Source organism: Thunnus thynnus, chromosome 20 (assembly GCF_963924715.1).
Source record: "Thunnus thynnus chromosome 20, fThuThy2.1, whole genome shotgun sequence".
NCBI lineage: Eukaryota > Metazoa > Chordata > Actinopteri > Scombriformes > Scombridae > Thunnus > Thunnus thynnus.
In genome coordinates this window covers 4912892-4935072 of record NC_089536.1, presented here as the reverse complement: position 1 = coordinate 4935072, position 22181 = coordinate 4912892, and the positions used below count along the sequence as shown (strand labels likewise).

General features: G+C 37.1%; 1 protein-coding gene across 1 annotated transcript in view; it reads left to right on the top strand.

Moving 5' to 3' along the window:
• LOC137172101 (formin-like protein 1) overlaps positions 1-21812 on the top strand; it is a 47909-nt gene extending 26097 nt beyond the window's left edge. Inside the window, exons 10-26 of the mRNA XM_067576363.1 lie at positions 1500-1574; positions 2917-3027; positions 3380-3529; positions 3631-3732; positions 5769-6012; positions 6952-7227; positions 8003-8127; positions 9177-9379; positions 9491-9725; positions 11159-11227; positions 12223-12303; positions 12418-12547; positions 14554-14717; positions 16220-16321; positions 16538-16630; positions 17829-17943; positions 20988-21812. Coding sequence (XP_067432464.1) covers positions 1500-1574; positions 2917-3027; positions 3380-3529; positions 3631-3732; positions 5769-6012; positions 6952-7227; positions 8003-8127; positions 9177-9379; positions 9491-9725; positions 11159-11227; positions 12223-12303; positions 12418-12547; positions 14554-14717; positions 16220-16321; positions 16538-16630; positions 17829-17943; positions 20988-21088 — 2376 coding nt within the window. The 3' untranslated portion in view covers positions 21089-21812. The remainder of the gene's footprint in view (positions 1-1499; positions 1575-2916; positions 3028-3379; positions 3530-3630; positions 3733-5768; positions 6013-6951; positions 7228-8002; positions 8128-9176; positions 9380-9490; positions 9726-11158; positions 11228-12222; positions 12304-12417; positions 12548-14553; positions 14718-16219; positions 16322-16537; positions 16631-17828; positions 17944-20987) is intronic.
• Positions 21813-22181: the final 369 nt, after the last annotated feature.

Genomic DNA, 22181 nt, shown 5'->3' with positions numbered 1-22181 from the left:
TGGGCACCGAGCCAGGAGCTGGCTTGTGTGTCCCTTAGTAGCAGAACGTGGGCTTTGTTTTGGGTGGTGCAGGCTGTCAGGTTGGCGTGCTGCATTATTTAGCAGACATGAGTGGGCAAAAAGGGGGAGGCAGAGTAAAGGACTGCACACACACACACACATGCACAGACTGCAGCTAATGGACGAGATAGGGAATCTGCTGAGCTGTAAGAAAACACAATTATAATTTAGCCACATTTTTCTCTCTCTTTCTCTTCCAAACAAACATGCAACACACACAGACACACTCAGGCCTTGTTTATATAATAGTTTCCCTATGGTGCAACAAACTGAAACCAACAATTATCCTGCACAATGCAAAGCATCACACTGGTTTTAGTATCGCCATTATTTCAACTGTTTGCCCCAAACTGGCCTGAATCTCAAATTAAATTCACGACAACAGATTCTCCACACCCAGAAAAACTAATTCTCCTCCTCTGTCTATTCAGAACTGTGCTGTTTAATTAGATTGGAGAAACTGACATGCTGCATGTTTTGTGTGCAGAAGAATAAGATAAGATCAGATTGAATTTTTATTGCAGCACAAGAGGAAACTAAAGAGATAGATAGGAACACAACACAGATAAATAGAGGGGGGGAAAAAAGTGATAACAATAATAAATACAGTACCCGTCAAAAGTTTGGACACATTTTCACATACAGGTGAATGATACTGGTACTGCATATGACAAAAAATATCAAATTAAGGCACTATATACAGTATATTATCCTAAAAAGTGAACATACATGTACAGTATGTGCAAATCCAATCATGCAAATTTCTTAAATCCAGATCAAAGTGGTACAATAGATAAATGCCTTCATGATATCCACCTGATTTACTAATGTACAGTGTATTATAGTATATTTATATAACTGAACAGTCTCTATTCTATTTTATTTTATTTATTTGTATATTTGAGTTAGTTATTGTATATAATTTAGCCTCTAATTGTATTTGTTTTTTTACCTATATCATTATTTTCGTGTTTAGTGATTTATGTTAAGTTGCTGCTGTAACATATTAACATATGTAAATAACATAACATATGTTATTTCCCTTTAGGATTAATAAAGTAGTCTAACTTTCTAAGTAGACAGTAGTACATTATTGTATGTTTGGAATGAATGTTTTATTGATTAACATTTATACATTGATCAGTATCCGTACGCATAATGAATATAATGGAATACAAAGTCATCTACAAACTGAGATGGATAGTTTGTGTGTGAGCACACTGCCCCCATGTGTGTTCAGACTGCATGTTGCAGGAATATTTCAAAGTCTGTTTATCCTGTCATCAGAGGCTCGTCTCAAAGGTCTTTACCTAGATTTAACTCAGCAATAATTAATTACAAAACACAATAAAAAAGAGCAGAAGGAATAATCATCTGCAGTCCCACTCTGCTGTGATCTGACGTTAATTTTCACCTCTTTTATTGTTTTTTTTTTTCAGGTTTGTGGAGAGAAAAGTCGATTTGAGAAGCTCATGGAGTATTTCCGCAATGAAGACAGCAACATCGACTTCATGGTAAAGCTGTGACTGAGTGTACTGACATATGCACAGAAAATGCCCCTCATTGCCTCTCCGGTTACACGTGACCAAAAGTATGTGGACACCTAAACATTACACGCATGAATCTGTGAAGGCTTTTCGTCATGAGGGAGAATAATGTCTTTACAGACGTGGCTTTGTGAACAGGTTCACGTTCCCTAAACTGTTGACACAAATTTGAAAGCACATTATTGTCCATACAATACATTCAAAATACTAAAGAAAATCCTTATATCTGCTTACAACTACATTAGTGTTCTTAGATATAGATTTATAAACATATATATATATATGCTGTTTATAAATGCTAAATAAGGAGAGGTTTAAATAAAGTGTTATACAGCTGTGATGCTGGTAGATGTGTCTTTAATCAACCATCCAATAGACTGCATTTGATTTTATGTGAATAATATTAAAGAAAGGAGTTTAATCTAATACTAAAATCATATTGTAATGTAACATTATAAAGCCGTAGATGAGGAATTCTATATAATGACCAACTTATTATCTATTATTTAAAATAATGAATATTTATTTCATGACTATTGTGTGTTCATGTGTTTGATTCTTGTCTGAAAATAAATTGTTCTGTGAAAAATGTGAAAAACACATCATGAACATTTTAATTTTGCCTGTTTGTAAAAAATATTTAAAAATAATAAAAAAATAAAAAGAGGAAAGAACAGGAGTAATTAGCTCTCATAATAGAAAGCACTTAGACGAGGCCATTAACAAAATGGCAGTCTTCCTTTTCATTAAGCAGATTGTGTGTAATTATGTAAAATAGGCAGAGTGCAGTGAGTAAGAGACACACAACTGAATATTTTTAATGTTTGCTTTAACTGAGATCACAGCTGTAAGCGAACGTGTTTCTGTGTGAAGAAGTTTAGAATAACAATCACAATAAACCAACGTCCACAGAAAACTTACAGCTTTACGTTTAATGGTTTCAAACCAGCATTTCAAGGTTGTTGTTTCTGAGCTGTCAGATCAATCATAAACATACAGCTACAGAAGAGGTGAAGCTGCTCAGGTCACATGTAAGAAGAAACGCTCGTTAGAGAATCAAGTTTTGACAAATTCAGTTCGTTTTTCTGTCAAAAGTAGAAATGATCGTCTGGTTCTTTATGTTCTATTCAGCACCCTGCAGTTAAATCCTTCTCAGCTCTCCCACACATCCTGATCTGACTCACGTAATAATTACAGCTCATAATAATCACACCTTCAGTTGGACATTTGTTCCTTTTGTAGAAGTTCTTTCAGACAGCAGCTTCATGTAAAAAATGAATAATAAGTTTCTATACTGTTCGCCCGTCAGGTGGCCTGTATGCAGTTCATCAACATCGTGGTCCACTCGGTGGAAAACATGAACTTCAGAGTCCACCTCCAGTACGAGTTCACTCGTCACGGGCTGGATGACTACCTCGAGGCAAGTCCTAGGATACATTATGACCTTTGACCCCACAGTTTGACCTCTAAAAGTAGATCATAAAATGTAGATGTTTACATTTGTTTGTAGTTATTTATCATTTATAACTTTATCAGTCATTTGTGCATCAACATTAGAGTAACTATAGATGCTATGTGTATGTAGTATATAGTCTACAGATGAAAGCAGTTATCATGCAGTTTAGACTCAGTATACAATTAAAAAGAAAGAAAACATTTGTTTTATCTAAATTTGACAAAATGTAACATTCAGTTTGGGATTTTCTAACCTTTTTATGAGTTGTAAGATGATGACTGATTGATTCTTTTAAATCTCTTCTGTCTGCGTGTAGCAGCTGAAGTTCACAGAGAGCGACAGGCTGCTGGTGCAGATTCAGGCCTATCTTGACAACGTGTTTGATGTCGGAGCTCTGCTGGAGGATGCAGAGACCAAGAACGCTCTGCTGGAGCACATGGAGGAGCTGCAGGAACACAACACACAGGTGCATAGACCGACACGCTCTACCCAGCCGTGCACACAGGTTTAAAGAAATATATATATGTACTTCATTAAGACATTGAGGCTTTTGTTTTGGTGTCACAGCTGAACACCAGGCTTCAGGAGAGTGAGAAGGAAGCAGTGGAGAAAGTGTCAGAGTTGGAAAAGAAGCTGATTCAGACCACGAAAGAAGTGGAGCTGCTAAAGGTAAAATACACCATTCTCTAAAGTGTGGGTGCTACACCGATCTTATGATATGATGCACAGTTATCATATACCTCAAAATCACTTCATGCATTTCTTTTCTTTTTTCACTATGTATTAAAACTTTATATCTCTATGCTTTTAATTGTGACATTCACAACACAGGTCCCCATTTGTGTGCAGTTTTGTCAAGGGTTGTTTTCATTATTGTTCATTACAGTATCTGACGATTATTTTCTCCATTAATCGATTAGTTGTTTCATCTTTAAAACATCTGTATGTTCTGGGGTGCATTAGACTGAATGGTGTTCCTAATATTTTGTCCACTCCATTAACACACATGAGGGAGGCAAAATGGGAATGGAAATGGGAACACTTTTCAATATATACACCCACTACATCCTCAATAATAAACATAAAGTAGAATTTATGGCAGAGCTGTTGTGTTGGTTTACATTAGATTGAACAGGTGTTCCTAATAAAGTGGCCAGTAAAGTGTGTTGCAGGTTACATTTGTAGATGAACCTGTAGGGACACATTTACATGTCATGTGGAAAAAAAACAGCATCAATAAATAAATAGAACCCTTCATAATAAATACAACAATGCCTCACAAACACTATGACAATACATAAATATTTGAAGTAACAATAATCGGATTTACCTCTACCCTGTCAAGACTGCATACATTAAATTAAGCAGGTCCCTATAAATAGATCCTACAGTTCACAAGGGGTACCTGCAGTCAAAAAATGCACATATTTAGCAGGTTATGTGTGGATGAACCTAACAGCATTTAGAAAAAGTCAACACTAATGATACATTTACTTAGAAGCCTCCACTAAATACAACAAACATCAAGGCCTTAAATATTCATGCAACAATCTACATTTGTAAAAGATCTCATCATTGCTCTCAAGAAGATACACAATGTAATAGAGATGCTATTTCTAAATGACCTCAAACATATTTTATATTTCTTCTGACTTATCTCAAATGTACAGCCGTACATCTGCATTAACCTAATACAAAGCTGTACTATGAGAAAGTTTGTAACCCAGCTGCCATTTTGAACACGGGGAGGACACGGACGGACTCAAATGCACTGACATGCACACTCACATGCACTAACATGCACACTCACATGCGCTAACATGCACGTGCAGCAGGACCGGCTATCTGAACAAAGAACATAGAAGCTCGAATAACAACACATACAGAGGGAGTGTGACTTCATTCTCTGCTCAGGACGCCTTCACTCCATTATATCTTTACATAGCAAATACTTGTTTGCTGCTATATTGATGTTCAAATTGTCATATATTGGACATTCAAGCTTTTAAAACTTTACACACTATGCATGCAACAGACATGATATTATAAAGTCTAGCCTAGGTATTCCTATACTGTGATTTCCTTCTCACAGCATTAATGAATTCACCATTAACTATTAACCTGAACAGTTTATGATGTTGTATATGGTATCATTGTAATCCTTGGCCATCAAAACATAGGGGTAGACATCACTTTTTCTGCGTTATCATGTTTGGTTCAGGAGATATGATGCAATATACATAATTCGGTTATGGTGGAAAGTAAATTGGTCGCCATGGCCACCACAAGGTGTTTTTGCAATGGCTCCATTTCTGAAAATGTTCACAAACTGTACAAGTGTGCCAAGTTTCATGCTTTTATGAAAAAGTGAACATAATTTTCACATATCACCTGGATTATACTATGTGTTTGGTTCTACTGTATTTGGTATATTTATAATATTTATGTATTTATTTTATTATGTATGATGAGCATTTTGGGCACAAAAATTTCCTTCAAGATGAATAAAGTTCTTTTTTATCTTATTTTATTGTATCTAGTTTGAATCACACACACATACAACATAATATGATACAATACGATACGATGTAATTGATCAAACGACGTCCTTCTGATGTTTAAAGTACATGTTTGTATATTAAGTGCAAAGTCTTCCAGTACAGAATCGTCTCACGCTGACGTTTCCTGACTGTCTCTGATTGTAGGAGAGTCTACGTGAATCTTGCTCCCAGGTGACCCTGCTGCAGCAGCGGGAACGAGAGAGCGAGCTTGAACGAGAGAGGGAGAGAGAAAGAGAGAGAGACAAGGACAGAGCCACCCAGGCCCTGAAGGAGCTCGAGGTCAAAGTTCAGGCTCTGGTGGAGCAGGGTCTGGTCCGGATGGAGCGCTCCCCCTCTGGACAGCTGGACGTCCAGGTGGTCCCCGTCGTCCAGCAGGAGATACAGAAAGGTCAGAGTCTGGTGTCTGGTGACACATCTGAATTTCAGCAGAGGTCTCAAACTTCAGTTTTTACATTCTTATTGATAAATGTTAAATGTGAAATAAAAAGCTGATTTTAGAGCCTTCCTAGAGAAATGAATGATAAAAACTGGGAGAAGTCTAAAAGCGAAAACATTTTTTTTTTAAAAAGCAGGATTTAACATTAAATTCTCTAAATGTTCATGGCATTATGAAACTGTATTGCACCCTGATCAGTGTATCATTCTGCATCTCTCAACTATGATCAGTTAAATTAAGTGTCATCAACTGGCCAAAAGTATTCAGGATGATGTTAAATTTAAACTCAGCTTGTTTTTGTTGACCTCACCTTAACGCAACAATGGAGAAATGTACTCCAGGATATGTGAGTGCACTGTGACATCACTGTTGGTTTTGTTTACATGTGGAACAGACTTTAAAGTGGCTATAATTGGTATTTTGTATAATAACAATGTTTGAGCTGTCAGTGTGTGTAATGTGTTGGTTGTGGCTCGTAGTGATGAACCTACAGAGAGTAATCAGAGACTCTGCAGCTCCTCTCTGCTTTACGGAGCTCTATAGTGAGTTTCATCTCATTGTTTATCTGTCCGGCTGCGACTTTACTGTTTTCCTGTTCATAGCGTTGTTTTCGGTGACAGCAGGCAGCTGTTTTCAGAGAAGCTCTTAAAAAGCCACTGTACACTACCTGCTCAGCACCAAACTGTAGCTGTAGACTAGCTGGTGAACATAGTGGAGCATTTAGCAGCTAAAGAGCCAGATATTTCCCTCAGGAGTTGGTAGAGAGCAGTGCAAATACAAATGCAGGTCTGTCTGAGTGAAAAATGTCCACTAAATGAAACTATTTGAGAAACTGCAGGAAAATAAATATCATCAATATAAATATCATAAATATCATTCTTTCCCTGATAGCTAAAGAAGAAGAAAGTACAAGTAAAGACTGTGAGGCCTCAGAGTCCCTCCCTCACCTCTCTGAGGGTCCTGCGCAGTCAGTACAAGCACCTCCTCCCCCTCCTCCTCCTCCTCCTCCTCCTCCTCCTCCTCCTCCACCTCCACCTCCAAGCACAACCGGAGCTCCTCCTCCTCCTCCTCCTCCACCACCACCACCAGCGGCCCCTCCACCACCCCTGCTGCCTCCTGGAGGTGGGACATCCACGCCTTTGGGGAGTGTGTCTGACGGGAGCTCGGGTGAGTTCACCAGTAGAACAGGCTGAGCAGGAATACTGGTGCTGCTGTGACAGAACTGGAAATGTGCACATCAGGCATGCCAGTGCTGGTCGATGGGGAGTAGAGGCAACTTTGCAAAACGAAGTGTTAAAAGCAGGCTGAAGCCCTGGGTTTTGACTTGAAGGCGACATTTTCATACTTTTACTATGTTTAACATAAACATCCAACATTAAAACCATATATAAGTGACAGAAAATAACAATAAACACATTATGTAATGAAACTAAACATATACTATTCACAAACAAAAAGCAAAGATTAGAAAAAAGTCTGAAAAATAAACAATGTTTGTGAATGTTTTGTGGGTAGAATCGGTTTGTTTTTTCAATAGGTTCAGGTTTGCACCACAACTTTCAACCATTTACTCATCACTTTCATATATATATATATTTTCACTTTACTGCTCTTGTTCTAACTCATGTCAGTAGGAAACTCTCAGCTGGTAGTTTACTGGTTACTGTGACCATAAATATAAAGATTAGAATCACAGCAACTTCAAATATGTTGGGTTTTTTGTAATCAAATCATGAAATTTCAATTTTTTCATATTGGCTGAGCTACTCCACAAAAGATGCCCACTATACTGCTATTACTGTGCTACTAAAAGTACCTCTGCTTCTTGCAAAAAGCAAGAACTTCTCTTGATATTTTGCAGTCATAATGAGTCACATTCAATAGAAGGAAATCCATCTCAGGAAAGGAAAATGTTGGGTTTTTTTTTCATTCTTTCTTCTAGGTTGTAAAAAAAAGAAGCCTATTCAGACCAAGTACCGGATGCCGCTGCTCAACTGGCAGGCTCTCAAATCCAACCAGGTGGCAGGAACCGTCTTCAACGAGCTAGACGACGAACACGTGTTGGAGGTTTGACCAGTTTTATGTTCTTTGTGCTGTTCACCGTCTACAGCAGCTGTTAGTTTCTGTCACGGCCTCTAGATGTCTCTGTTTCAGTAACATACAGTAAACCTGTCATCAGAGAGTCCACTGCACATGAATCTCTTCTCCTAGATCAGTTTTGTCTCCAAATGTATTTATATGTTTGTTTTTTCAACACTATGTTCAACAGAAAAACCTTCTCTTATTCCCAAATAATACAATATGTTCATGACAAAAAAGAAACCATGTTCCTCTGCTGCGTTAGTGACAACTTTATAATAAAAGCAGCAGCTCCAGCAGTTATCTGAACATACATAATCAGGTTTGTCGTGAAACTTTAAGCTTATATCTTCTAGAAATCCTCAACTGTTATTTTTTCAAGAGACATTTCTTTAATCTATTGACTAGAATTAGGTCTTTGAAAATTGTTCCATATCGGCCTGCAGCAATCAAAAATCAATTAATTTACATTTACTTTAATTTACTGGAAGATTATCTGTGTGCAGTTTGCAGAATATACTGTATGTGATAAACATCTAAAGGAACATCTATTTATTTATTTGAAAAAATCTATTTGAGAAAGTCTTTTGAAAATATTTGAAGCCTCTGATTCTAATTTCTTTGTTATATTTAACACAGTTATCAGGAATATTAGGATTAAAATAGAGTAATTAAACAGGTGTGATGTAAATCCTCAGCAACCACTGGTACCGTGACAGTCTCATCATATGAAAGAGAGTTTTCTTCAGATCCTTTTTGTAATACATCATAAAACACAGATAATTAATCTCTGTCATGCAGGAGAATCATAAGTATGTTGTTCGGTGGAAGACAGCGGGGGTTCAAAAGTAGTTTGAAAGGAAATAACAGATCTTTTATTTCACTTAGCACTTTGTTTATCCAGAGTTTGTTTGTCTGAAAGGATCATTTCCCTAATTAGTGTGTGAATCTCTCATTTTACCACCAAAAAAAAAAAGACATCCAGGGGTTTCAGTTCCATATTTATCTTCATTTCTTCATTTGTCATTTTTTATCAGGAACTAAACATGGCTGCATTTGAGGAGAAGTTCAAGACGAAGGCTCAGTCCCCCCCTGTAGAAATAGGTACCCTCAAGATGAAACTGGCCCACAAGATCCCCAGTAAAGTGTCCCTAATGGAGCCCAACAGGGCCAAAAACCTGGCTATCACCCTGCGCAAAGAAGGAATGGCTGCATCTGATATTTGCCGCACCATTGAGACGTACGTATCAAACCTGTAGTCTGTCATCATCTAAATAAAATGACTGGAATGGATTATATTACATTATAAAAGTGACAAACTTTGAGTTGAACTCTTTGCCATCCCCCACAGGTACGACCAGAAAGCTCTGAGCCTGGACTTCCTCGAGCTCCTGGAGCGTTTCATCCCCACAGAGTATGAAATGAAGCTCATCCACAACTATGAATGTGAGGGCAGGCCCCTGGACGAGCTCAGCGAGGAGGACCGCTTCATGGTGCGCTTCAGCAAGATCCCGCGGCTTTCCCAGCGTATCAGCACTCTCACCTTCATGGGCAATTTCCCCGACAGTGTCCAGCTAATACAGCCTGTGAGTTCACAAGGGAGGGATCTTTGGCTTTATATAACCTGAACTGTATTTCACAGACGAGACCGCAATAAGTCAGGAAGCACCCTGTCTGCTAGTTCACAGCAAGTCTGACACTGTGGGCTTGTGTGTGCTCTGGCTTTCAACACAGTATAATATCTGTATATGAGCAGATGGAGGAGAGTAACAGGGTTTAGAAATATAAGATTCTGATCAGTAATGTCATAAAAATATTGAAGTATTACTTCGTTTTGGGGGATAATCAGGCTCTCAGTTTTGGAAATACAGCCTCCATAATGTTTTTTATGATGTTAACAGAAGTGTATGGATTCAGTGAGTTAGCTGTGGGCTACAACTTGCTTATATTTGTTTACATTTTAGCAAATTGGCACCATTAAAAGTATGAAGAATTAGCTATTAGCAGCTCCTGTTTGCAATGCAGCCATTGATGTACAGACAACTATCACTGATACTGAAGAAAACTTAACCCATAAGAACCCAGTTCTCCTTAAAGGAAAATTATGGGGAATATAAAACAGACCAACAGACCACAAGGAACACATTTCTGAACTTTTTTTTTAAATTCTACCTTCAGTGTCAAAGATCTGTAATGTAACATATATGTCATAACTTGTTTTATATCAATTTGTTGAAGAAATGTGGTCAGAACAGGTTAAATGTAATACAGGACATCTTATTAAAGCATCAGAATTGTTAAATGGGTTGAAATCTACCTTTAGTAACAAAAAAACAAGCTTTTTAAAATTAGCTAGTTCTGTCACATTTGCTGACCAGGCACACCGCCGCCATTTTGGAAGTGATGTCATGGGTACACAGATTCACACATTGTCACATGACCAGGATGTTCAGTAGATGTCACTGAGGGACTTCATGAGTTAAAATCAAGGATAAAGCTGTTATAAGCAATTTTCCAGAACATTGAAAGGGTGGATGACACCTGTGTCACTGTGGGTTCTTATGGGTTAATAATGTGACGATTCTCAAGCAAATTCTGATGCGTCTTTTTGTAAAACTGCATCTGTTTTGACAATAATTACTGCAGTTTCATACTTCAAACTTTGCAAAATACACTTACCTGTCAAGAGTTAGATGTGAAGACTGACACCGCTCTCACGTCTGTATGGTAAATATGACGCTAGCGCCAAAATGCTGTTTCCCCTTGTTTCCAGTCTTTATGCTAAGCTAAGCTAATTAGCTGCTGGTTGTAGCTTCATATTTATCGTACAGACATGAGAGTTCTGTCTCATCACTGCAAGAAAGCGAATAAGCGTGTTTCCCAAAAGTGTCAAACAGTTCTTTAAAACAGATTTAAAAATAAGTATGTGCAAGTTAATTGTGGCAGGATGTTATTACCATGTAGTCCTCTACAGCTCGGATATGGAAACAAATAATAATTCCAACAATGTTTCTGACAGCAACTCAATGCAATCATCGCCGCCTCAATGTCAATCAAATCCTCCAGCAAGCTGAGGAAAATCCTTGAGGTAAGTGCTTTTTCATTGTCATAAAAATAGCACACGGAGAAATGACTGAATAATGGTCAACATTAACGACTGCTGTGGTACTTTTTCTCGTCTTTGCACTTCATGCGTTCTCTTGATTTTATATTGTGTTTTTGTGTCTCGGCGCTGTGCTGGATGCAGAGTTAATTGTGGAATAAAATTGCACAGTTGGATACTAATTGCATCTGCTTGAGGTTGAATAATCCTTTTAGCAGGAACCTGAAAGGAGAAAATGTACTTTATAGTTAAGATGTCAGTTTCAAGTTGTTTTCAGTCTTTTCAGTCTTATTTCTTTAAAAGTAAATATTATTTTATCAATTTGATTCTGCAGTGATAAACATGAAAGAATCAGATTTGTTCAGTTCAAATTATATAAGTAATAGTCAATTATTCCTCATATATAAGGAAACACAGTCTGAAGATGTTTACAAAAGCTAAATCACAAACATATTGTGTGATAAAAGATGACTGTAGTGTAGAACTTTTAGTAGAGGAAGATTTGACCAAAAGTCAAAGATTTCTGTCTTCACAGTTACAGTCAGGCACATTATTTAAAAACTAAAGCTATAAAAACAGGCAGCTGTATCATCAATATTATACAATATAATACATCAAATTTTATGTTTTATTGCTCATTATATTGTAATTTAAGGAATATACTTTTTTGAAAATGTCCTTCCTTTCTAAATACTTGTTGGAATATTTTAACAGACTTGAGTTGTTTCTTTTAAAGGAAAGGAGCATTTTTTTTATGAGACACATTCTTTAGTTGCAATTTAATGTTATGAGTTTTTTTTTCAACGAGTGTTTCTGTGCTTTCTACAGTTTCAACACTTCCAACTGTTCCAACTAGTTTTTATGAATCCACGTGTGCTTGTTGCATCACATCATCTTGTAATTGTTGCCTTGTTACAAATGATTTTGACTGTTGCACATTTGACACAATAAAGTTTTTTGTCTCTGTTTCTGGTATAAAGATCATCTTAGCGTTCGGAAACTACATGAACAGCAGCAAGCGAGGGGCGGCGTACGGCTTCCGCCTGCAGAGTTTAGATTTGGTGAGCGAAACAAATTTAAAATCCTACGATCGATCAGTATTTCCTTTATGAAATTACAACCAAAATATGAACACAAAAGTCTCATTATTGACTCTTTCTTTTTCGTTCTCCAAGCTGTTAGACACTAAATCTACAGACCGCAAGCAGACGTTGCTCCACTTCATCGTCAACATCATCCAGGAGAAATACCCAGAAGTCCAGAGCTTCCACACAGAACTTCACTTCCTGGATAAGGCGGCGCTCGGTATGCACGCTGTCACTACATTTAACAGTATTTGTCATTTGGCAGACAATCAAGCGTTAGAGGAGAGTGACTCTGAAAGAACCGGGGTTCCAAATCTCAAGTAGCTGACCGAGTACAAGTGCGATGAGAACGAGCGCTAGACTGATTTTTTTTCAAATATATAAAATACAAGCAGGAGAAAAGTGCATAAGATTACAGAACTGAAGTGGTGATCAGCGTTGTAGCAGCAGTAGTTTATAGCAGGAGGGTTGTCATGATAACATCGTCTCCTTCTTCAGCCTCAGACTTTCTTCTTCCTTCAAGTTCCTGAACTTGTCATTTTCCATCTGTCTCTCAGTCGCCTTCAGAGAGTTTCTCACCGTTGTCTTTCACATCTTCTTCCTGTCTTTGCTCTGTTGGGTTTGTTTCTCCGTTCAGACTGTCAGCTGTGTGTCGATCAGTGATTTAAATCCTTTTAATTCTACCTGCTCTGTCTGTGTCTGCATTTGCATCCTTTTCCATGTCACCAAAACTCTTACAAGGAGAGAAATGATAAGTCTGTCAATAATCTATATGTTATTATTATTAACAAACGTCATGAAAAGACCAAAACCAACAATGTGTTATTTAATCTCTCAGTACTTTCTGACTTCTCTACTCTGTCAGTGGCTCCACTGGTTTAAAGCTGTAAGATGTTTTTAAGAACAGCTCACAGATATATAGTCTCTTGTTTTTTAGTCAGTATTTCACTAAAACAGCTGGTTGCTGTAGTATTTAGAACAGGAGGAAATACTGCATATGTTCAGCACTATTTTCAGTGGTGGATGAATCTGCATCTGATGCTCTGGTGAGTATTTCTGGCAGCGGGACGGTGTGTGTGTGTGTGTGTGTGTGTGTGTGTGTGTGTGTGTGTGTGTGTGTGATTGAGTCAAAGTAAACTACAGTGTGTGTGTGTGTGTTCATGATGATGAAGGAACATGTCAGCCAGTGCAGCGGTGCGGCTCATTGACGTGTTTTTAACAGTTTTTGGACAATAATGGAGCTCTACCGCACAGAGAACAAAGATATATCAGTCTTTGGACACACACACACACACACAATACTTGTTAGCAGATCAATTTATTGTTGGTTTCTTGAGATGTGTTGACAATAAGAGAGTCTCAGCCTCATCCTTTAATGGCAATATGGACCACATGAGGAATTTTCTGTAGGACTTCAAAGAACTACGATTCATGAATCTCTTCCAAAATACCAAAAGCACAATATGTTGCTGGTAATCATAGTATAAACGTTCTGTAACATCAGCATTTTTCAACAAATACTATCCTATATTTTACACATACATTTAATCTAAACATATAGATGACATTAGATTTGATTATTCCTTGTTTTGCCCACATTTGCAGGAGGTTTTCAGCTCTATCTGGTCATAGTTCTGTGACATATTTTCTGTCATGTAGTGACGACTGTAGGAACATTTCAGCTTAAACATTATTGTGACAACATAAAACTAGCTCTTGTCTTAATAGTACAAGAAGCTGATTACACCGTTCACACACTGCAGGGCCCAGATTAGAGGATGTTTTTAAAATATGTTTCCTAATTTGATCTGATTAATTGGTTTTTCAAGAACAGTGATAATACAAATATTTCTTCCCTTAAGAGGGTTTAACAGCTTCTTTTACTCTTAATATACTTTTGTGTTGATATGAATGGATCAGTGGTTTGTAAAGTAAAATTAAAGGCGGTAAGACACTTTAGCAGATTTGAGTGTGTTAAATGTCATCTTTAAATAGGAAGTAATGACAGTACGACTGTTGTTCAACTCTATGATCCCTTGATTCATAATTTTATCTTTCCGTTCACCCTGACCGCACAGTTTGACCCCTAAATCAGCACTAATACCATATAATCTAATTACCATACTATCACCAATGATAGGAACGTAAAATTTAAAGTCCTGACTTGAAACTGAATGAACTCTTTTTTTTTTTCTGTGCTTTATCTTCGTCTCTTGTGTCTTTCAGTTTCGCTTGACAGCATTCTGCAGGATGTGCGAGGTCTGGAGAGAGGCATGGAGCTGACCAGGAGGGAGTTCTCCGTAGAAAAAGATAATCCTGTTCTGCAGACTTTTCTCACCAACAACGCAGAGCTGCTCAACTCTCTTATAGCTGATGGAAAAACTGCACAGGTCCGCTTTAATTACCCCCAAAATAAACCTTAAAGTGGCTGGAATCAATATTTCTATAATAACAACATATGAGCTGTCAGTGTGTGTAATGTGTTGGTTGTGGCTCGTAGTGATGAACCTACTGAGAACTATCAGTGACTCTGCAGCTCCCCTCGGCTTTACGGAGCTTTATAGTGAGTTTCAGCTCATTGTTTAGCTGTCTGACTACTTTGGTTCACTCTGGCGATTGATTTGATTGTGCTGCAGGAGGCTGTTTAATCCTTTTTTTGTGGGGTTTCAGTCAGCAAACACTGTTGCTAGCTACAGTAACTAGGAAGCTCATTGTCTCGTAATGGGCAGGTGATATTAAGGGCAGATGATGTTATTCAGCACTGGAAACTTTAAAAGGGACGTTAAAGAAGCAGGTCAACAAGGAGGAGTATGTGCAAAACAAAAGGGGATATTTATTGCTAAACATATTAAGGACAAAGGCAAAAAAAAAAGATCCAAGAGGAAATTCAACAAAATAACTTAAGCTGAAGCAAACAAATAAAATCTGCAGCCTCACAACAAGCCTGTTGTCTTCCCTACTCATTAAAGTTGACCAGTGACTGACCTTTTACCTTCCCAGCATCACCTAACTGGAACGTACCATCTACTCAGGTTACCGCAGGGTGAACTGGACTGATGCAAAACTTTCAAAATATGTAAAATATAAAACAACAGAATTTCTCTGTAGAATTTCTCTGTTACTGCTGACAACCCCAGTTTCCTCTGGTCACACACGTACAGCCACGAATGCATCAAATTATACAGAATGTCATTTACTACAGAACAGTTTTATTCTTCCTCCCTCAACTTGACAGAACCGAGTGACTCACTGCTTATTGCAGCTAATGATGCACAACTGTTGTCATTATAGCACTGACGATCTGCCCACCATCACAAAACTCTCAAAAGAACAAACATCACAGCAGCCGTTCGACAAAATATAACATTGTGAAACAAACTACTCAACTGGAACCTTTATCCCATTATTAGTGTAACAGGACTGATCAATTAACAGAAACATTGGACTGAAATTAGTGGACTTAACACAAATCACTGGTAATGTTGGGAACCAGGACACAACTTCTCCCTTTTAAGGCTTTAACAAAAACTTAAATTAATTTATCATTCTTAATTGGTTAATCCATCCAAACATTTTCTGCAACTTATCCAAGTCCATATCTCGTTAATTGATTAATTATATTTCTAGGGAATGTTGTTATAAAAAGCTGGAAAATGACAAAAATGTGATATAAATTACAGTAAATTCATCTATTTAATAAATAATTATAAGCCTTATTGTCCTTATTGTTTTTAGCTACTGTTACTGTGATAAATGTATATCATTGTGGTCTATATGGTCTTAAAATGGTCTTAAATGAAACTTGCTGAAACCCTGATGGCCGTATATATTTATAGTATTCACAGAAGTATTTGGGTCATGAGCTGATGCTTGTTTTCTGTCTGTTTTACAGGACGTGTACGACTCAGCTGTGGAGTACTTTGGCGAGAACCCTAAAATCACTCCACCCTCCGTGTTCTTCCCCGTTTTTGTCAGATTCATCAAAGCGTACAAGGTCAGATAAAACATTACTTCTATCAGTTCCTCCAATGAATGAACTGACAGGGCAGATATCTGTTTTTTTCATTATCAGTGAAGCAGCCGCATCACTCTGCTGCAGTGAGCTGACGTTATTTGACCTTCAGATGTAAATGGACTCTCATGATACCCAGAAATATTACTTAGTACAGTAAATACTGTTAAAATACTTTTTGTTTTTGTTCTGTGACAGCAAGCTGAGCAGGAGAACAGGCAGAGGAGGACACACCTGCTGAGATGTGAAGCTCCATCGACTCCAAACAAGTCTGATCTCATGGGGAACAAGGTCGTTTCCAAGTGTCCTCTTTAATATAATCTAAACAGCCAGAATATAATTCATGTTGACACAACTTGAGCAGGAAAACTGAATCGTTCTCTGAGTGGGTGCCTCCCACTCAAGAGGATAATTCAGATTTATTTCTTAATTTTGTATTTCGACCATCATTATATCAGTTTTGATAACTTTGTGCTCGTCGAGTTTATTGGTGAAATCTGTGAGCAGTCAGATGATCAGAGAAGTTGTAAAGAAGCCAACAGTTTATGCAAATTATCTAAACCACCAAAATTTAAAAGAGCACAACTATGTTAAATAACTAGACTACAGTTTAAGTGATGATCTTCTGTTAATGTCACCATGTTCCCACATCTCAGCAATTAAGATGAAGAGTACAATGTTTTTTATTATTGATAGGAATGATGGACAAAACTACAACAAGACTAAAGCTGCGTCTTAATATTACAAACTACACATTAACTCTGAGCAGACTTTGAGTTTGTAGTGTGTCGACACTGGAGAAATATACTCAAAAAAGTCAGTATGCAGACTAAAAGGCACTTGATTTAATGATAATAATAATAATAATAAGTGTATTTAGTATAGCACCTTTCACAGAAATGAAATTCACAAAGTGCTTCACAGGAATAAGAGTTAAAAATAAGACCATAAAAACATAATTATGAGCGTGATGGAGAATGGAGACTTTCCCTACGATAGCTGCACAAAGAAAATGGATGTGCTGCTCTAACTAAGTTTGAATAGTGATAAAACAGCTTTGTGAACACAAAATACTATCAAATCATAAAAAAAAAAAACATTTGCTGTTTGTTTGTGAAGTTTATTTGGCAGAAACATCCCAAAGTCACAGTTTGATTGACATGAATCAGCATGTTTGTATCATTTCCTCTTAGTATAAAACAGCTAAGTATGCTAACTGTAACTAACTGCAAAAACACTGTACTAAGATAATTAGTATATAGTACATTCTCTAAACAATTAGTATGGATTTGATACACTCTGCAGATTCACTCTGAATCACAAACCTGCTGCTGGCGCTAGAAGAAAAGTGTGACGACCATCAAACTCAGCAGGATTCATCCTCTGAGGAACATGAATGTTTCTACAAAACTTCATGGAAATGCATCCAATATCTGTCAAGATTATATCTATTAATTGATCGATGTTTAACCTACATTCCATGTTTCAGGCTCCCGTGACGTCCAAAGTGCAACAGGTGGACCTGATAGCGGAGCTGAAGAAGAGGCAGGTGTCTCCTCTGGTGAGAGAGGGGAAGGACGGGGCGATCGAGGACATCATCACAGGTACACGAACACTGAATGTATCATTAACTGCAGCTTTAATAGTCAAAGCTTGATGGTTGGAGTCAGTTCAAGAGAGATAAGTCAGAGATAACTATCAAAGAAAACAGTTTGCATATATTTTTTTTTTTTCCTCTGGATTAAAGGAATAGTTCAGCATTTTGGAAAATGTTGAACTATTCCTTTAAGGGGAAAATGAAAGGAACTGTATTGAATTTCTCCGAATTCAATACTTTTTTCCAGGCTAAACATCCTGGCTGTAAACCACATGAGTATATTTATTACCTGTGTTGCACCTTAATCTTCCTGACTCAGTCTTTTCACTCTTTCATATTCAATCTGCAGTCAATTTTATACGTCTGCATTACTAAACCTTTCATCCTGTTCACTCTTTCAGCTGTTTGTTCTCAATATGACAGTTTCTTTGAGGCTTATCTCACTTTTATTTGTCCTTGCTCTCTCTTTTTCACTTGTTTGTCCCTCCTCTCTTCCTCTCCTCTGTCTCTCTGGTGTCTTCAGCTCTAAAGTCCGTGCCCTTCACGGCTCGCTCTGGCAAGCGCTCCTCTCGTCTCCTCTGCGACTCCGTCTTCAGTGACGACAGTCCTTCTTAGATCCCCTGGTGCTCTGTGGGTCTGTGTCTCTCTTCCGCTCTGCTGGCTGTGCTAATGTTGTGTTTTCTAAGCAGGAACAGAGCTCTTCTTCTCCTCTCAGTGCTCCTATAACATACGCTTCATCTTTTATGGGACATCTCACAACAGTGCTGCTTTAATTATAGAGGTTATTAATAAGACTCACTGGCCGTGTTAATGTGATATTACAGGATGAGACTTTCACAGTATTATCAAGTAATTTATGCACAAAATATGAACCGCTCTGGTTAGAGGAAGTGTTATGAGAAACATAAGATATGATTACTAATGTTGAATGTAGTGCAGTATTCTTTTTGTCTGCTGCAGACATTTAAATTTACCCAGAAATGACTGAACTTAAAACAACAACATTACAGGGAACACACAAGTAATAATGAAAATATTTTATTATAGTAAAATTACTTTACTGTTGTATATAACACTAGGATGTACTGGTATCATATTTTCATTCTGGAATTATTGTGGCCCAAAATATCACAGTAATTATTGATTAATTAATGGTATTATCAAACCTTTCTGAAATACTATCATATCGTAAAATTACCTCACATCATGATCGTCTTGGTTTTAATCAAACCGAACAAACTGAACGGTGTTTATCGCTGTATCCTGCAAATTCGACCTGAAATCCTGAAATCCAAACTACCTAAAACTAAAACTAAAACTAAAACTAAGCTAAAACACTAAAAACACCACAAACAAAAGCAGTTTAAAGTTTAAGACAGTTGACTGGAAATTATCTTAAATGCAGCTCAGTGTCTCTTCCTATAGATTCTTTGCATATTCTGATTTGTTTTGGTTTTAATAGTTGTGACAGTACACAAACATCCTGCTGTTGTGCAACTTCTTGCTTGTTAGCGTATCAAATCACGGCCACAGGAACTGACGTGAACCAGACTGGTTCTCTGGTCTTGCTGTGTCTCTGTCTGACTGGTAAAAAGGTTTTTGTCTTGTGGTTTATCAAAATCACATAGCTAATAAACACACTGCTCTGTGTTCACAGTCTGCTCTGAAAACAGCGATAATCACAGTAATGATGATAATTGAAATGGTTGGCAGTATTTTTATCATCAGAGTGTTTTACCACAGCATGAAGTTAAAACAGCATGTCTCTAGATAACACAGAGATGCACAAATATTGTGTTTTTACCCTGAAATATACATTTAAAACTTAGAACAGGACATTGTCTGCCCTTGAAAGAATATTTTGCAAGTTATAAGTTTTATTTGACACGTCTTGCACATCGTGACATAAAAAGAACATGCAAGATTATTATCACACTGTGTTGATGCCTTAAAGGAGAACTCCACTGAGGGAAGGAGTACTACTGTGTATACTGCATATGTGTCATTAAAACAAACTTTTTCGTTATTACATTTTTGTTATATCAAGAAACTTCAGATTAGTCGATTAATCAATTTGTCAATCAGCAGAAAAATGATCGGCATTTTGCTAATTGAATAATCATTTTAGTTATTTTCTTAACGAGAAATGCCAAATATTTGCTGGTTGCAGCTTCTCAAATATGACGATTTAAAGCTTTTCTGTCATATATGATAGTAAACTAAATATCTGAGGTTTGAACTGTTGATCAGACAAAACGACATTTGAAGACGTCACCATGAGCCTCTAAGACATTATAACACGCATTTTTCACTATTTTCTGACATCTTATAGACAAAACGATTAATCGATTAATCAAGGAAGTAATCGGCAGATTAATTGATAATGAAAATGATCATTAGCTACAGCTCTAAAAAAAAAAAAAAGAAAATGATCCAGTCAGTACCTAAAGAGACAATAATTTAATTTTGTCAAAAAATAAGACATCACTTTATATCATTAGTTATTACAAGAAAAGTTTCTTGTAAAAACAGAATAATTTAGTATCCAGTAATAACGAGAAAAGGATCATGTTATAACAAGAAACTGAGCAAAACATTTTTTGTCACACAGCAGCGATACGCCGCCGCAGCAGCTCCAGGCTACATTAGCCGCTACTAGCATACGGTAACACACCGGAATCTCCAACAAAACTGTGAGCTGTAGAGTTGCATTGTGGGTAATGTAGGCGCCAGGTTTTAACAAGGAAGAATGCATGTAATAATAAAAAAAAAGTATATCTCTGGTTCTGCTGCATAAATTTAGATCCTTTTAAATAAAAATGTCCATCGTGAGTCTGACTGTGATATAAGAGTGCATATAAATCTTTGGCTTCATCTTATAAACTGCTTCTACACACCGAGGACATTTAAACTTTGATAATTAAGTACCAGAGACAAAGATGAAGTATTGTAACTCCAGAGCTTTTGATCTGCTGCTCAAATGAAGTGAATTTTATCAAATGCTCACCAGTCATGTCTCTGATCATGCTCCTGTTTGTTCCTTCTCCTCAGACTTGAGGAATCAGCCCTACAGACGGGCAGACAGCGGCCGGCGCAGCGCCAAGTGGAAACCAGGACAACAGCTCCACGTCTCCTCAGACATCTCCCTGTGAAAAACACTACAGCTACAAAAGCACAAGAGATCAGATTTATAACTCACTGTGGCCACAATCTTATCCTCCACTGCATGTTTAAGGCTGCAGAGGTGATGTTGCATGTTTCCCAGAGAGAGAGATCAACAGCACAAACACGTCCTGTTCACATCTGTCACACTTAACATCATTTCATAGATTACACTATATTTACACAACACACACACACACTATTTTATAACATTAAGACCTTTCTGAATAGAAAAACCTGGATGATTTCAGAGATGTTCTGTGATTTGAATAAGAAAAATGTTAAAGAGAGTGAATATTAGCTGTACTTGATGCTAATGACACTGGATGTCATGAGCTAATTAAAACGATTACATGGAAGAGTGAGCCATTCAGCTAATATGAGACAAGAGCTCTTCATTTAATATTGCTCAGACATCAGGGTCTCTGCTAAAAGTGACTCTTCAAAGGCATTAAAAGAAACTCTGACAGACAGAACACATAAATCATTTTGATAGTTCTCTTAAAAAAAGCTGCAGACATGATTTTTTAATTGGTTATCGTTTAAATAGAACATTAATTGCCTCTGTCCATCTTTCTGTCTTTTAGTAGGTCTCAACAATTACACTCAAGATTTGTAATATATTTAAATTATTTTTAATACTGAAGTGTACGAATGAGTAACTTCTACTTTGCTTCTGCATTTCAACAAATAAAGCATTTTATACCTATATTATTCTTGCTAAAGTGTGTTTTTGCAGAGTATAAAGGTCTCAGTTAATCCCAACTGCATCACACTGCCGCCCTGATCTGTTCACGAGAACGTTGCAATTTTCACTTTTTTATTTTTAGCTTTTTTAGGTGCCAATATTGTCTGTTTAGGCACTGAGTGTCTTTTCCTTGTTTTGACATACCAACCTATCACGTTATAATGAGAAAAGTTTGTTTTAATGACATAAGTTCATTTTGTGAAGTTCTGTAATATAACTAGAAAATGATATGTTATTACAAGACAAGTTTCTTGTAAAAACAGAATAATTTGGTAATTATTCTAGTAATAATAAGAAAAATATCTCAGAAAAACATGAAAGATCAATCTCATTAA